The 15,883-nt window shown below is 38.7% G+C and overlaps 1 protein-coding gene across 1 annotated transcript in view; it reads right to left on the bottom strand.

Annotated features, from left to right (window-relative positions):
* Positions 1-15,883, bottom strand: part of LOC100676989 (ryanodine receptor 2) — a 362,795-nt gene that overhangs the window by 224,478 nt on the left and 122,434 nt on the right. Inside the window, exons 23-28 of the mRNA XM_064276716.1 lie at positions 14,495-14,721; positions 9,911-10,715; positions 7,664-7,864; positions 5,975-6,080; positions 2,314-2,457; positions 52-325 (exon numbers count right to left, since the gene is read on the bottom strand). Coding sequence (XP_064132786.1) covers positions 52-325; positions 2,314-2,457; positions 5,975-6,080; positions 7,664-7,864; positions 9,911-10,715; positions 14,495-14,721 — 1,757 coding nt within the window. The remainder of the gene's footprint in view (positions 1-51; positions 326-2,313; positions 2,458-5,974; positions 6,081-7,663; positions 7,865-9,910; positions 10,716-14,494; positions 14,722-15,883) is intronic.

The raw sequence follows: 15,883 nt of genomic DNA, 5'->3' as shown, positions 1-15,883 counted from the left end.
TGGGATAAACAAATTTAGAAGACAAAGGATTGACAGAGTTGAATAATTTACCCCAATCCACGAATCATAAGCTTCTCTTCTTCTTTGCCCATCCTGACACTCAGCAAAGAGCGAATCTGACCAAGAGATGCCAGCAGGTTGATGGTATCCTCCACAGAGACACTGTTTATGGTGTAGGTCTTTGGCAGAGCCCGGACCAGACCCCCAATGCCATCGTACTGCCGATGGAGCAGCACAAACATGGCCCTCACCAACTCAGGGTCTTCAATGACAGACTCCTGAGCCCATCGGACCATAGTCTCAGAAATCAACTGCTGAAGAGTGGCTGTGAAGTCATTATGGATAGTTCATAAAAAAGGAAAATAATAAGAGAAGATAAATTAGTTGGACATTTTAACTGCGTATTCCATATACCCAAACTGGTATCTATATTTGTACCAGAATTTAAAAGCCTAGGAATATTCTTTTAACAAAATAAACTTCATTTAAACACTATATATATACAATAAAGATCTGTCAAGGACATGCAAAGATAAAAATACTCAACCCTGTCTATCTTTAAAAACCATCATTATAGTTAAAGAATTTAAACTGTTTCAAAATTATAATCACTTTTAGAAAACTACTGGTGGCAGCCCATAAATAACTAAAAGGATGTCAATTCATATGAGATGCCATCTTATTTTTACTTGTATTTGCTTAAAGTCCACTCCCCCCCAAAATAAAAAAAACCCACTGCCATCGAGTTGATTCCAACTCATAGCGACCCTATAGGACAGAGTAGAACTGCCCCATAGAGTTTCCAAGGAGCACCTGGCAGATTTGAACTGCCGACCTCTTGGTTAGCAGCCATAGTACTTAACCACTATGCCACCATGGTTTCCTTGTATTTGCTTAGATCCATTATATTTTTCCCAGAGGGTCTAATATCATATATCTTTAAAGATATCAGTCATGGACATGCAAGGTTATCTGTTTATCTCATTTTCTCCTCAGTAGAAGCATTTTCAGTACTGACTACAATTTTTACTTAAATTTAGATCTCTAACTTTCACTTAAAATACCTTCTTAGACGGTAAAGAAGTATTAAAGTGACAAAATATTTTATTCACAGATTGCTTGCAATGTAATGTGCAATGCAGTACTCTTAAAAGCGACAGAAACATCCAAAACTCTTAAAATAACTAACAAAATTACAAAAGCTAAGAGGGATTGACATGGCCAGTTTACACATACAAAACTAAACCTGTTGTTGTCCAGTCAATTGCAACTCATAGTGACCCTACAGGACAGAGTAGAACTGCCCCATAGGGTTTCCAAGGAATGGCTGGTGGATTTGAACTACAGATCTTTTGGTTGGCAGCTGAACGCTTAATACTGCAGCGAGTACTTAATCCCTATCATCAGTATACTGGCTGATTTTCAAAAGAAGCTGTTTAACTTGCACCTATACATTGTTTAAGAGAAAAAAAAAAAAACCTACCAATTTTAACCAAATATAAAATACCAATATGCTTCTATATACATCAAAACTATAGTGTCATTTTTAATATGTCAAGATCATGTACCTGACAATAACAAAAAGTGATTCATAAGAAACTTTAAACTCCAGTTTTGAAGAAGGTTCAACTCAAATTTGATTGTGATACTGAAGAAGAAATCAAGGGGTAGTTGTATGGATAATGGTTCTCAACTGCAAGTTGAAATCAGTGGTGTCTCCAAATTGAGAAAATAAATAGGTCATATCTCATAGACTAACTTCTGAGCTCCTTCTGGACCAATGTGCCACCACCCAGCCAAGGAGACACTCCCAACCAGAGAGAGCTTCTTTGCTTTCTCAGAGTAGCAGCCGTTACTCTCCAGTTAAATAAGACATGGAAGAACCAGAAGTGTATAACACTTCAGAAAATATTTTAGAACCAAAATATAGTTATAGATGATAGCTACTTAAACATTAAGAAAAGGTTTCATTTGATGCAAGGGTATTTGAAAAGCAGTAACATAATATTTAGACGTGAAAGTTAAATTACTCCCTTTATACTTTCCTTCAGTAGTTCGTCTCTGGTCAAACACCTGAATTTTTAGTTCTCTAAGAAGCCCCATCCACCTTTATAATGCTGTAATCTCTCAACCTATTACTAGAAATATTGTGTGACATTGTGATCTACTTCTGGCAGGCAGAGGCATCTACTTAAGAATCTGATGCTTGGATATTGCAAACTCAATTATTTCACTGGGTCATCTAGGGTAATATCATTCAAAAGATGGAAAAATTTCAGCAGTTGGGTCATTTTGCCAGTGCACACTGCTTACAGGACTTCTTGGAGTCACTCTCAATTGGTTTTTCTGCTTGTTTCTTCTTCAGGTATGTCACCTTTTCTACCAGGGACAGCAGGCGTCCTCTAATTGTTAAATCACTGTTTCCATCTAGAGACCCGTCTTCATCCAGCTCAATTCCTAGTACAAAAAAAGCAAAGATACAACAAAAAAAAAAACAAACAAAAAGCATATAAAAATATATTTGGGGTCCACAAGAAAGCTATTGGAACTAATAAATGAATTTAGCAAAGCGTCAGGGTATAAGTTCAACACACAAAAAATCAGTTGGGTTTCTATACATCAGCAATGAACAAGCTGAAAAAGAAATTAAGGAAACAATTCCATTTACAATATCATTTAAAAAATTAAAGTACCTAGGGACAAATTTAATGAGGAAGGTAAAGGACATTTAAACTGAAAACTGTAAAACATTACTAGAAGAAATTAAAGAAGGCCTAAATGAATGGAAGGACATTCAGTGTTCATGGAAGAGAAGGCTTAATATTGTTAAGATGTCAACATTACCCAAAGAAAACTATACATTCAATGCAGTCCCCATCAAAGTTCCAATAGCCTTCTTTACAGAAATGGAAAAGCCAATCCTCAAATTTATATGGAATGATAAGGTGCCCTAAATAGCCAATGTAATCTTTAAAAAGAAGAATAAAGTAGCAGAACTCACAAGTCCCGATTTCAAAACATATTATAAAGCTATACTAATCAAAACGGCCTGGTACTGGTATAGCCATATAGACCAATGGAACAGAATTGAGAGTTCAGAAATAAACCTATACATCTATGGTAAACTGATTTTTGACAAAGGTGTTAAGTCCACTCAACAGAGAAAGAACAGTCTCTTTAATAAATGGTATTAGGAAAACTGGATTTCCACAAGCAAAAGGATAAAGCTGGATTCGTATTTCACATCACATATAAGAACTCATTCAAAACCGATTAAAGACATAAATGTGTGAATTAAAACCCATAAAATTCTTAGAAGAAAATACAGGGGTATGGCTTCAGGATCTAGCTTTTAATAATAGATTTTTAAGTATGACAACAAAGGCCATCAAATGCATAAGCAGCAGAAGATGAAACAGATATGTGACTTCATAAAAATTTTGAAAAATTGTTCATCAAAGGATTTTATCAATAAAGTGAAGGGACAAACTACAGATGGAGAGAAAATTCTGGGGAGCCATACATCTGATTTGGGTTTAATATATAAAGAACTCTTACAATTTAAGACAAACAATCCAATCAAAAAATGTGCAAAGGTCTTGCATAGACATTTCACCGAAGAGGATATAGAAATGGTCAACAAGCAGATAAAAAGATGCTCAATGTTATTAGTTGTTGTTGTGTGCTGTTGCATCAATTCTAACTCATAGCGACCCTACATGACAGGGTAGAACTGCCCTATAGGGTTTCCTAGGCTGTAATCTTTACAGGAGCAGTTCTTCTGGAGAGGAAAATCAAAACAACAATGGTACACCACTTCACTCCCAGTAGAATGACTATTATCAAAAAATGGAAAATAACAGGTATTGGTGAGGATGTGGAGAAATTAGAAGCCTCTTCCATTGCTGGTGGGAATGCAGAATCGTACAGCTGCTGTGGAAAATGGTCTGGAAGCTCCTCAAAAAGTTAAACATAGAAATACTATATGATCCATCAATTCCAATCCTAGGCTTATACCCAAAAGAACTGAAAGCAGGAACACAAACAGAAACCTGTACACCAACGTTCACCGCAGCACTATTCACAATAACCAAAAAGTAGAAACAACCTAAATTTCCATCAAGGGATGATGAATGGTTAAATAAAATGTGGTATATTCATACAATGGAATATTACTCAGCCATAAAGAGAAATAAAGTCCTGACACACACCACAACATGGATGAACCCTGAAAACATTATGCTGAGTGAAATAAGATAATCACCAATGGACAAATATTGTACGATCCTACTTACATGGAACTGGCAAACATTTGGAAATTAAAGCTTTTAAGTGGCTACCAGGGGTGGGAGGGAGGAAGAAATGGGGGTCTTTGCTTAGGTAGCACTGAGTTTCTGTTGATTTGGAAAAGGATAGTGGTGTTGGTAGAACAACAGGATTAATGTAACCAATATCACTGAATTATACAGATAATGTAACCAATATCGTTGAATTGGCAAATGTGTTGTTATATATATTTTTACCACAGTAAAAAAAATACATTTAAAGGAAACAATTTTAAGGCCTAGCCATTTTTTCCATTCACAGCTTATAGCACTGCTGCTATGTTTAAATATTAAACAATAAAGAGTTAAGCAATCTTGTCTACCAGCAATCACAAATAAGATTCACTCGTAGGGTTTATTTTCCCTTTCTCTTCTTCCCCTGTTCCTGCGGGGTCAGGGTTCTCAGCAGCCAGGACAAAATACAAAACTCACCAGAGACCAAAAGAACTCTCTTAGGATCCAAGACTAATTCCGCTACTTGGGCTGACCTTTGACATCTCTGAACATCGGCACCATCTGCCCAGACCCATGGTTCTGTCCTGCCTACAAACTTCACTGGACTTTTTCCTCCTTGCTTGCCTCCCCAAAAATGTCAATGATATTTTGATAAGTTGAGATGACACAGAAAACAGGCATAATTAGGTACTCTAAACCAGGAAATGTTTTATGTATGAAGCAATAATTCTACCTTTTTAGAGTATTTCTTTATTCATAGTATATAAAACCAAACATATATAGTATATAAAACCCATTGCCGTTGAGTTGATTTCGACTTACAGTGACGCTATAGGGCAAAGGAGAACTGCCCCATAGGGTTTTGCAGGAGCTACTGGTGGATTCGAACTGCTGACCTTTTGGTTAGCAGCTGAATGTTTAATCACCCTGCCACCAGGACTCCGTTCATAGTATATACATACTACAATTTTCTGGTAGTCATTTAGGGATTCTTCACTCATAAGCTGAATTAATATGCAAGATACTGTTCTTGTTGTCTTTATTAAAATAATACCACTAGTGATACACAGAAATAGAGATATCACTTAAGAAATGGCTAATTCCTTTTCTCTCACTGAATCACAGACCTTACTCATACCACTGCATAAAGGAAGAAAGAACTACAACAGAACCTAATCATTCTATTTTAGAAGGTTTCAGAATAAGGGCAGGGTGGATTCCCTTAACAGATTTTGACTACTGATATAAGATTTCCATAAGTATAAAATTAAAAAGATATATGGTGGTTTCCTTAGGGCATTCCTAAAAATGTGGCTCTTCAACCAATTTAAATACAAGTGTTTGTTATCAAATTGCTTTAGACTAAACCAATCCAACGTCTCTACCAAAATCACCATGCGACATACCCTCATCCTCCTTCCATCGTCCCCTCAAAGTGGGAATGAGGGAGAAGAGAGAAAGAATTTCTGTCATCTTCTGCTTGAACTTATTGCCTTGCAGGTCTTCTCTCTACCCCTGATGGTTTTCCACAAAGAAACAGTTTACCATCTTATCATAATATATGTTCTGATATGAACTCAAAATAGGTACGATGTATATTTCTGAGCCCATTCACGTCTACTCTTAATTTTGTATCAATAAATGTTCATTAAATATACAGATTTAATAAGAGTTGTAAATCAAGAAGACTTTACCACAATGTGTCATCAAATCTTCATGAAAATCCAAGAGCTGGTCTCTGATTTCTTCAGGACATGGACATTCACTTTTGTCATCCTTAAAATTGAGAAGCATATTGATCTGAAAGTTCAGAAAAATAAGAAAGAGGAAAAACAAAGGAGAAAAGACAGGTAAATTCAGGAACGGCACAGCACAGATCCTAGATTTTCAGAATTTTTAAGTTAATTTCTATACTTTACTGAATGTACTAGAGAAATCTTTTTGAGAACACGGATGCAAAGAAAAAAATACATAAATATAACTGAAAAGTAGTATGAGTGGGCAGCTATGCTACTGCTAACACTAATGCGTCAATTAAACAAAAAGGGGAACTTTCATCTGTTTTATTTTAGACACCATAATATTAAATTTATGAATAAAGAAAAGAATGGCCTGTTATTGGCCCATAATTTTCCTTTGGGGAACAAATATGAGTTTTTTTGGTTTTTTTTTTTTAGAGTTTTTTATGTGATTTTTTAAATTAAATATTTGAGATAATTATAGGGCCATATGCTGTTGTAAGAAATAACAGAGATCATATGTACGGTTTATCCAGCTTCCCCAGTGGTAACATCCTATCAATATCACAACAAGGACATTGACCTTGAGAGAGTCAAAACCAAAAACAATTCCATCACCACTAGGATCCTTCCTGTTGCCCTTTTATAACCACATTCACTTCTTTCCCATCTCCCCCTTCACTCCTGACAACCACTAGTCTGTTCTCTATTTCTATCATTTTGTCATTTCAAGCATCTTTTATAAATGAAGTCAACTTCTGGGATTGGGTTTTTTCACTCAGCATAGTTTTCTAGAGATTCATCCAGGCTATTTGTGTATCAATAGTTCATTGCTTTGTACTGTATGGAAGTACTGCAGCTTGCTTAACATTGACCTGTTGAAAATTGTTTGCTCTTACAAATAAAACCGCTATGAACATTTTTGTATAGGTTTTTGTGTGGACATTAGTTTTCATTTTTCTATGATAAACACCCAGGAGTACAATTGCTGCATTATATGGTAGTCGCATGTTAGTTTTTTTGAGAAACAACCAAACTGTTTTCCAGATTGGTTGAACCATTTACATTTAAGCCAGCAACGTGTGAGTGACCCAGAAAACTGACGACCCCAGAATAGCTTATGTTCTGCTTCAGGCGTGTAACCCAGCTTCTGCTGTACCCTAGAGAACTGGATTTGGGGGTGAGCAACATAAGGAAGAACCACAAATAGCATGATCGATATCTGGCAAGCCAGGTGGTAGAGGCAGTTGGTTCTTCTATGGAGAGAATAGCTTCTAGCATCTCGGCCTAGGAACCTAGGTTCCTAATACTGGTGGCTGTGCTGTGTTGGCTAGAGAAGACCCCACTCTGTGGATGGATATTTTTCCTATCTGCAAAACTTCAGAACTGGCCCACTGACTCTCCCAAAGGGGCTGTGACATAACCAGTTATCTTTGGGTAAGTCCTTCTTTGAGTAAGCTAGCCAAGTGGATTCTTTTGATGAAACTATGAATAATGACTAAGTCAACTTGGCTAGTTTAGGCAGAACAGGAAAAGAAAACACTTGTAAAATATGCTACACGTGATATAATTTTTGTAACATATGAATCTTGAATGAACTAAAGACCAAAGTGAAAAAGAGAAATTTTCATTTCATTCTTGTACCTGTTCTTGAGGTGGGGATCTAAATTCCTTGGTTTTCCTGGCTGTGAGTGCAGCCGACATGTTTAAGGCTTGCATAACTTCGTTATATCGGAAGCGCTGATTGTCTTGAAGCTTAGCTACAAAGTCATCTGAAAAGGCTACAATGGCTTCTATCCGGTGCCGGACCTGGCAGTCACAGAGGTATTGAAGCAGCAGGCACATCTAAGATTTAAAAGTCATCAAATTTGATTTCTGAATCCTTAAATAGTTGCTGTATCTCAAATAATAATCTGTGGTATGTGTGCTTAGTTGCCTACTTCCCTCCATTACAAACAGAATCCTGATTTTGTGTAAGCAATAATGTGCTCTGTCCCAGGGGATAAAATGTAACTTTTCTGAGCCAGACATGGCCAATACATTTCCCTTTGGTAGACACTTATTGTACTAGCCTCTTGTGCAGCTACAGATGCTATGGCCAATGGGATATATATGGAGAAGTTTGCTAGGGGTCTTCTGGGAAAGATTTTCCATCACTAAGAACAGAAGAGAATTCTCTGCCCAAGATCAGAAAAACATTTAAATACTGTGATAATGGTGCCAAAGAGAACTTTCAAAAATCTGCATGTCACCATCTACAATATAACCCATTTACGTCAACGCTATCTATGAATATGCTCTTAACTCCACCTACTTTCTCCATTGCTTTTGCCCCCACTCTGCGTAGTGCTGTTCCCTTGGGTCTGGGCCAGTGCAAAGGCCTCCTGACAAGCTGGACTCTGTACCCATTCTCTTTCCTCTCTCATCTATTTTTCCCACAGCAGCTAGACTGAGCTCTTTAGAATAAAAGTCTTCAATGGTTTTAGTTGCACTTAAAATAAAATTCAAAACCTATTACCTGAATGGTTTCAGAAAACAGGCTTGATTCCACATGAACTACCCTCTGCTCTACTCCCCAGTATTGCCTCCCCCTCACTCCCTAACTCATTAAGCTGCAAACACACTGACCTTTTCCTGTTTCAGGACCATTTGTCATGCTATTTTTTCTGTGAGAAAAGCTCTTGGACCAATCCTCCCCTCCACTTCACCTATGGAACTCCAACTCATGAATCCAATCTCACATTAAAATTCATCAATTCAGAGGAGTCTTCCCTGATCTTTCTTAGAGTAATCTAACTTAAAATTTTCTTTCTTCTAGTTATCCATTCTTTATTTTTCAGAGCATTTAATGCCATTAGTAATAAGATATATTTTAAAAATACAGAAGTAAGTATATATTTCTCCCAGAGACTGTGAGCTTCTGGAAGGCAGGTACCTCTTCTGTTTCTTTCACCCAGCACCAAGGGCCTGGCATGGAGTAAGACCTCAACCATTGTGGACCGAAGTAATGAAGAGTGAAAAAGCATGTCTATCATGCAACTATCAAATTGTCTCCAAAAAATTAAAGAAGTGTTACGATAGGACCTCTTTGGTTTATCTTTGATTTCTTAGGAACACACTTGTAAAAAGTAAAATCTTGTTATTTGAGAATGGGCACCCCTATTGGTGTATGATTATTCCAAACACAGGTTGGTGGGAGTGCAGGTGAGGATAGAAAATGGGTATTTAATGGGTGGCACAAACGATTTGCACTCAACTACTAATCTAAAGCTTAGTGGTTCAAACCCTCCCAGCGTTGCTATGGAAGAAAGGTATGGCAATCTGTCTAGAATATGATTATAGCCAAGAAAACCCTATGGGGCAGTTTTCTGTTATACACGGGGTTGCCATGAGTCGGAATAAACTCAAAGGCCGCTGACATGACTTGTACTTCATGCATTCCAACATAATTGATATCGTAGGTGAAATGTATCTGCAGAAACCAGAAGGGAGATACAAGGAGACTGCTAATGAACAGAAGGGAAAAGAACAGCTGGTGGGACAAAAGCCCACCTTCTCCGCTCTTTTCAGACAGGCACGCACACACACACACACAATGTGGATGTCTACGACAGACAAACATATATTTGACCAAGGAAAGCAACATGACAAAAATACTAAATTTAGCACCTTTCGTCTATTGTCAATTGAGTCAATTGAAAAATTCATTAATTCCATTCTAAACGCAAGCAAATCAGACTGACACTTCTTAAAGAACGAGCCAAAGTTAGTTTTATGAAGCACTTCCACTATGCGGGAACATAAACACAGGCAGAAAGAGACAAAGTCAAAATCCAGTACCTTAGTACTTAGCGAATCTGAAATTTTAGTAATACCTTTTTTTCTGATTACCTGCAATTTAACTGGTTCTGGCAGTTTCATCTGGAGGAGGCCTTCCTTCGGCCTCCTCCCCCCTTTGGCTTCTTCCTCACCAGCTCCTTCCAGCTTCCAGTCTTCGGTGCTGAGCTCCTTCTCCAGCACCACACTGTCCTCCTCGGGCGTGGCAGCGTCCTTAAACACGCTGGGCTCAATCAACTGCAGAACGTGCTTCAAGTCCTCGTTGTGGAAGACGCCCATGATGAGCAAGGTATAGAAAAGCTTGATGAGAGGTACAAAGAGGAATTCAGTGGTTCCCCCAACCGGGTCCCGGGCATGAAGGCTGCTCTCCTTCACAGCTTCCGTCAGCATCTGGATGGTTTTGGCCTTTAGGATATCTAGGGGGAACTCTGGACTATACTGGTAGCATTCGTTGCTAATACTCACAAAACTGGGGGAGGAAAACTGCATCCGCGGCCTGAGGGAGGTGCTGAGGCCGATCCCCGGGAGTCCGTGCTTTTTGTTCTCATCGGGGAAGAGGGTAATACTCTTGGTCTCTTCCGTCATGGGAACGATGAATTCATTGTTCATCATAAGCCTGGCAGTGGCGTAGGAGCTAAGGTGGATGTCGATCAGCAGGTCATAGTAGCCTGCGCGCAGCAAGCCGGGCATGTACTTGTTGTCAATGGCGTAGAGCAGCTGAGGCTCGTCCACATGGCTGCACAGGGCGTGAGCCACCCGGTGGTTCCCCAGGGCGCACACCGCTGAGTAGAGGCGCAGAGTGTGATAGTGGAACTTCAGCAATTCCTCCTGCTCCGTCAGCTCCAATATGTCCACAGATCTGTAGAAGGGAAAAGAGCATTGGCAGCAAGATTAAGCATTGAATTTTCTTTCCTTTAAATCTGCATCTGAGGAGAAGTCTACATATATCATCTACACATTTCAAGAAGTTACTGAAGCAGACCCTATTAATGGCAATTACCATCTGGCAAAATAAAGGACCGCCTCAAGTTTCTATTGGGAGTCAGAATTTACACCCGATTCTTAATTCATTTTTTCCCTCGGCACATATCCTCACCTTTCAACCCCTAAAACCCCCAGATTATGGTGAGATTATGCCTAAAGCATTACTTTTGGAGCAGAGTTCCATTTTGAGAACACATAGCTTCAAGACTAAAGGATTCCCTGAGACTATTGCCCCGAGATACTCTTTAAACTTTAAACCAAAACTATTCCAAAAGGTCATATTTCAGCAAAACAACAGAGTTGCTCATAAAATAAACAACATCATCCATGAGTATTGTGCTCCTTTAAAAAATCATCTATATGAGACCAACATTTACTCAAAAGCGAAGGCAAGAAGGCAAGGGAGCACGGAAATTAGATTACTGGAAACAGAACAACCAAAAGGGAAATAATGAGAAAGGTGACCCACTTTGAAATATATAATCAATGTCACTGAACAGATTGTGTAGAAATTATTAAAAGGAATCTAATTTGCTGTGTAAATTTTCATCAAAAACAATAAAATATTTTAATTATAAAAAAGAACACATAGTTCCTTTACATGTACTGACGTTTTCCAAGCTATTTAGATTATTTAGAGAGTTCACGTGTGATAATGTTGGACTAAAAGTTGAAAGGTGATATATTTGTAATCGAGGAATTAGTCATTCAACTAAAAGTCATCCTTGATGAGATCTACTACTTCTCTCCATGACCGTAGGAATTGTTATGTTTTGATATTTTTATGTGTTTTGTTTCCTACCGTTCATCCAGCACGTAGCACCTAAAACACTGTCGAGCAGTCAGCAAAAACCAGTTGCCCACAGGTGGACCCCAACTTCTGGTGACCCCATGTGCGCAAGAGTAGAAATGTGCTCTAGAGGGTTTTAAAAAATGGCTGATTTTTTTGGAGTACTGTATTTTTACTCAAATAATGTCCACCTTCTATACTTGTTTGCCAACTGTGCCTCCCCCCACGAGGTATTTTCTTAAGTGCACTAATTTCTTTTTTTTTCAGCATGGAATATTTTTTACAGCATATAAAAAATATTGGCATAGTGCACTTACAAAAATGCCTCGGGGGGGAGGATGCAGTTGGCAACATAAACGTAGAACACACGTGTTATCTGCATAAAAACATGGTAGCTCATCAGACCTTTCTTCCAACGTACCTCTGGGTGGAATCGAACCTTCAACCTTTCGGTTAGCAGCTGAGTGCATTAACCATTTGTACCACGCAGGACTCCTAGCAGATAGTAACTACCGAATAATATTTTTTATTATTTATTGCTGAGATTTTCAACACATGTAGGTACGCTATCATCTTGCCCATGCCTGTTTTCCTTATCTATGCTTTCCAAGACACAGGCGTTCTATTCAAAGTTACTGTGCCTTGAGGATGCAGAATTCTTCTAGATACCACCTCCCAAATTTCAGAATCAGAAGCTTCACTTATTAGAAACTAAAAGCAAGTGATTATGCACTCCATGTTCCACTTAGGCTCCCAGGAAATCACACAACTGCTCAACCCTGCTACTGGCCCAACAGTTCTTAGAAAGGACTAATTGAACAAGGCCTCACCATAAAGCGTAGAGTAGAACTGCCCCATAGGGTTTCCAAGGAGCACCTGGTGGATTCAAACTGCTGACCTTTTGGTGAACAGCCATGGCTTTTAACCACTACGCCACTCTGTCCTGTAGGGTTGCTATAAGTTGGAATCGACTCAGTCACAACCAGTTTTTGGTCTGATATTTAAAGAAGCAGATAGCAAAGCTTTCTTCTGTGATGCCACTGGGTGGGTCTGAACTGGCAACCCTTAAGGTTAGTATGTGAGCACAAAGCAGGGACCGTAAACGACAATCTTAAAATTCTCTGCTTATTAGAGTCGAGATGTTTTCTATCACAAAGAGAAATTTCTTTCCATCTGTTTATTTTGCCTATTGAGTAACTTTTTTTAAACATCACCCAATGCACAATTTAAATAAAGCTTTTCTCACTCAAAAAGAATAATAATTACAAAATTAAAATAAAATATAACGATCTAAAAATTCATTATGAATAAGATATCTAATTATTTCATGTAAAAGTATATGTAAATAAATATTTAATACATGAAAAGAACCCACCAAGCAAATTAACTTTTTTTACAATTCTTTTTTAGAAACATCTTTATTGAGAAACAATTCACATATTATACAATTCACATATTTAAAGCATATAATTCAATGGTTTTACTACATTCACAGAGTTGTGTGGCCATAACCACAATCTGCATTTTAGAGCATTTTTATCACTCCAAAAAGAAACCCAATACTCATTAACAGTCACTCCCCATTCCCACTCCCCCAGCGTAGGCAACTACTCATCCATTCTGTCTGTATGTAGATTTATCTACCTGGCCCTCCTATGTAAACACAATCATATAATACACGGTCTTTTGTGATTGGCTTCTTTCATTTAGTGTAGTGTTTTCAAGGTTCATTCGTGTTGTAGCATGTATCAATATTACATTCTTTTTCATGGCTGGGCAATAATCCATTGTATGGATATACCATAATTTATTTCTCCATTCATCTGTTGAAGGACATTTGGGCTGTTTCCATTTTTTGGTTATCATGAATAACGCTGCTATGAACAATCACGTACAAGTTTTTGTGTGAACGCATGTTTTCATTTCTCTTGGACATACACGTAGGAGTGGAATTGCTGGGTCATAGGGTAACTCTTTATTTAACTTTCTGAGGAGACCTCCAAACTGTTTTCCAAAGCACAGGTTAATTTTTAAAGGTGTTAAAATAAAAGAAAATGCCAAGCATCTCTAAAGATATTTATGAATTGACACTGCTCTATAATTGTTTTAATATTCAAGCAAAAAGTTTAAAATAAAAGAAGGACAATAAATACATTGGCCTTTGCATTGTTTTCAGCCAATATTTTCACTCAGTTATGGTATGTTGAGAGGAAAATTCTAGAACCCAGAAATTTAGCTCCTAGCGATAATGAGGCCGCTAAAATGAAATATCTGCCATTTAATTGGCTATAATATGGGAACACTGACAATCATAAGCAAAGCCACTTTTGAACATGTGTTCCACTATATATTATATTAGTACTGCCTGGAATGCATATAAACTTGTTTCCAAAGTCCTCAAAGTATTTCTGCAATGTTGTTTCATTAATGTTTCTGAGTCTCAGTTTTTCACATTTGTAAAATGAAAGGGTTGAACTAAGTGATTCCTGTGAGCTCCCCTCTGATAGCTTATGATGTTAGATTACTCTGTTAAGCCACAAGTCAAACCGCAGATGTACCTGTCTGGATTTTTGTTTGCAGTTGACATCGTAAGTAAAACAAGAGTGAATAAAGACATACCTCACTATCGCATTCTCTTCAACTGTAGTATAATATTTTTTTCCACAAATTAGGTGGTTGAGAAATAGATTTAAACTTGGGACATTCAAAATAATGTCTGCATCTCCAAAAGAAATCAGATATTTTTAAAACCTTTTTGAACCTTGTGCTCATTTCTTTTTCTCCCTCCATCCCTGAACCTCTAAGTGGTAGGCAATCCGATGCCAAGTGTCTCACCCATACATTAAAGAATACACGGGGCTAACCTGTTCTCCTCTGGGATATGAAGAGACATGAACTGCAGAGGATCCAAACACTGCACCAGCCAGCCTTGGCGTTCACTGATTCGAGAGACGTCTACCTTCAAAAACTGGTTTGGCATTCTGCTCCAAAGAACATGTGATAAAAACTGCACATGGAGACGTGGAGGACACTGTGGCACAGGGTTTTTATGCTCACTCTTGAATAATCCAGCCGATAGAGGCATTACATTCTAGAGAGGGTGAAGCAGAACAAGAATTAATTTACAGTGTCCCTTGGGGATAATCAAGTCATGACTAGATTCCCATACAGAAAAGAGAGGATGAAAGTAAGAGACACTATGAGATATGCAAAATTAATACAAGCAATAGTATAAATTGGGTTGAAAAGCTCCTGAAAGGACAAGCAGAGAAAATATCTGACACATCACAGCAGACAAACAGGTCTTGTGATGTTTCTTTTCCATATGCCCTGTGGCACCCCAGGAATGCCAGTGCAACCAAGTATCACCATATTATCACCATATGCCCCTCATTGGTCTACACTGTGCCTGGCCTTCAGGGTAACCTGGTGAGCCTTTAGCTGCTCTCAGTGGCAAACTTCCTGAAAGAGAGGTCCAGCCCAGTGGCATCACTAGGGGGATACAAGGTGTGGAACGCAACCCCCTGACACTGTCAGAGGGGGTGACACTAAAATGAACACATGGTCCATGGCAGCAGCCCACATGCAATGCCTCTGAAAGAGGGATTGCCAAGGCAGTGGCACCACTAGGGTTGGTGTCACCTGCCACCCAGTGCCATTGGTTGGAGATGAGGGTTTCCACTTTGGCCAATGGGAAAGGGGAGGAGCTGTGGGGAGCTGTGCAGGGCAGGGCCAGGACGGGTAGGGCCACACAGGGTGGGATGGGTTCACCAGCCAGTTTGCTCATGGGGAGGCGGGTAACACCATGAGTTACTGCACTAGATGACACCAACCCAAGTGACGCCACTGGTCCCCATTTGATTTTCATTCTCTGGCCTGTCATCCACCTCATCCTTAACCACTCACTCTAACCAGCTGTATAACAGAGATAGCTCAACAGATAAACCTAGCACCTGAGAAAATATAATAAGGCTTTAATATTTATTTCTCCTATACCTTCCTCGATCTTCAAATATGCATCTTCAGCCATCCTTACTTCTCTAAGCCTAAACCAGTTGCCATCGAGTGGACCCTGATACATGGTGACCCCATGTATGTCAGAGTAGAGCTGTGCTGCTCCATAGTGTTTTCAGTGGTTGACTTTTTGGAAGTAGATCGCCAGGCTTTCTTTCAAAGCACCACTAGGTGGACTCAAACCTCCAGCCTCTCAGTTAGCAGCCAAGCACATTAACTGTTTGCATCACCCAGAGACT

The sequence above is a fragment of the Loxodonta africana genome, chromosome 25, assembly GCF_030014295.1.
Source record: "Loxodonta africana isolate mLoxAfr1 chromosome 25, mLoxAfr1.hap2, whole genome shotgun sequence".
NCBI lineage: Eukaryota > Metazoa > Chordata > Mammalia > Proboscidea > Elephantidae > Loxodonta > Loxodonta africana.
This window is presented reverse-complemented; position numbering and strand designations above follow the sequence as displayed.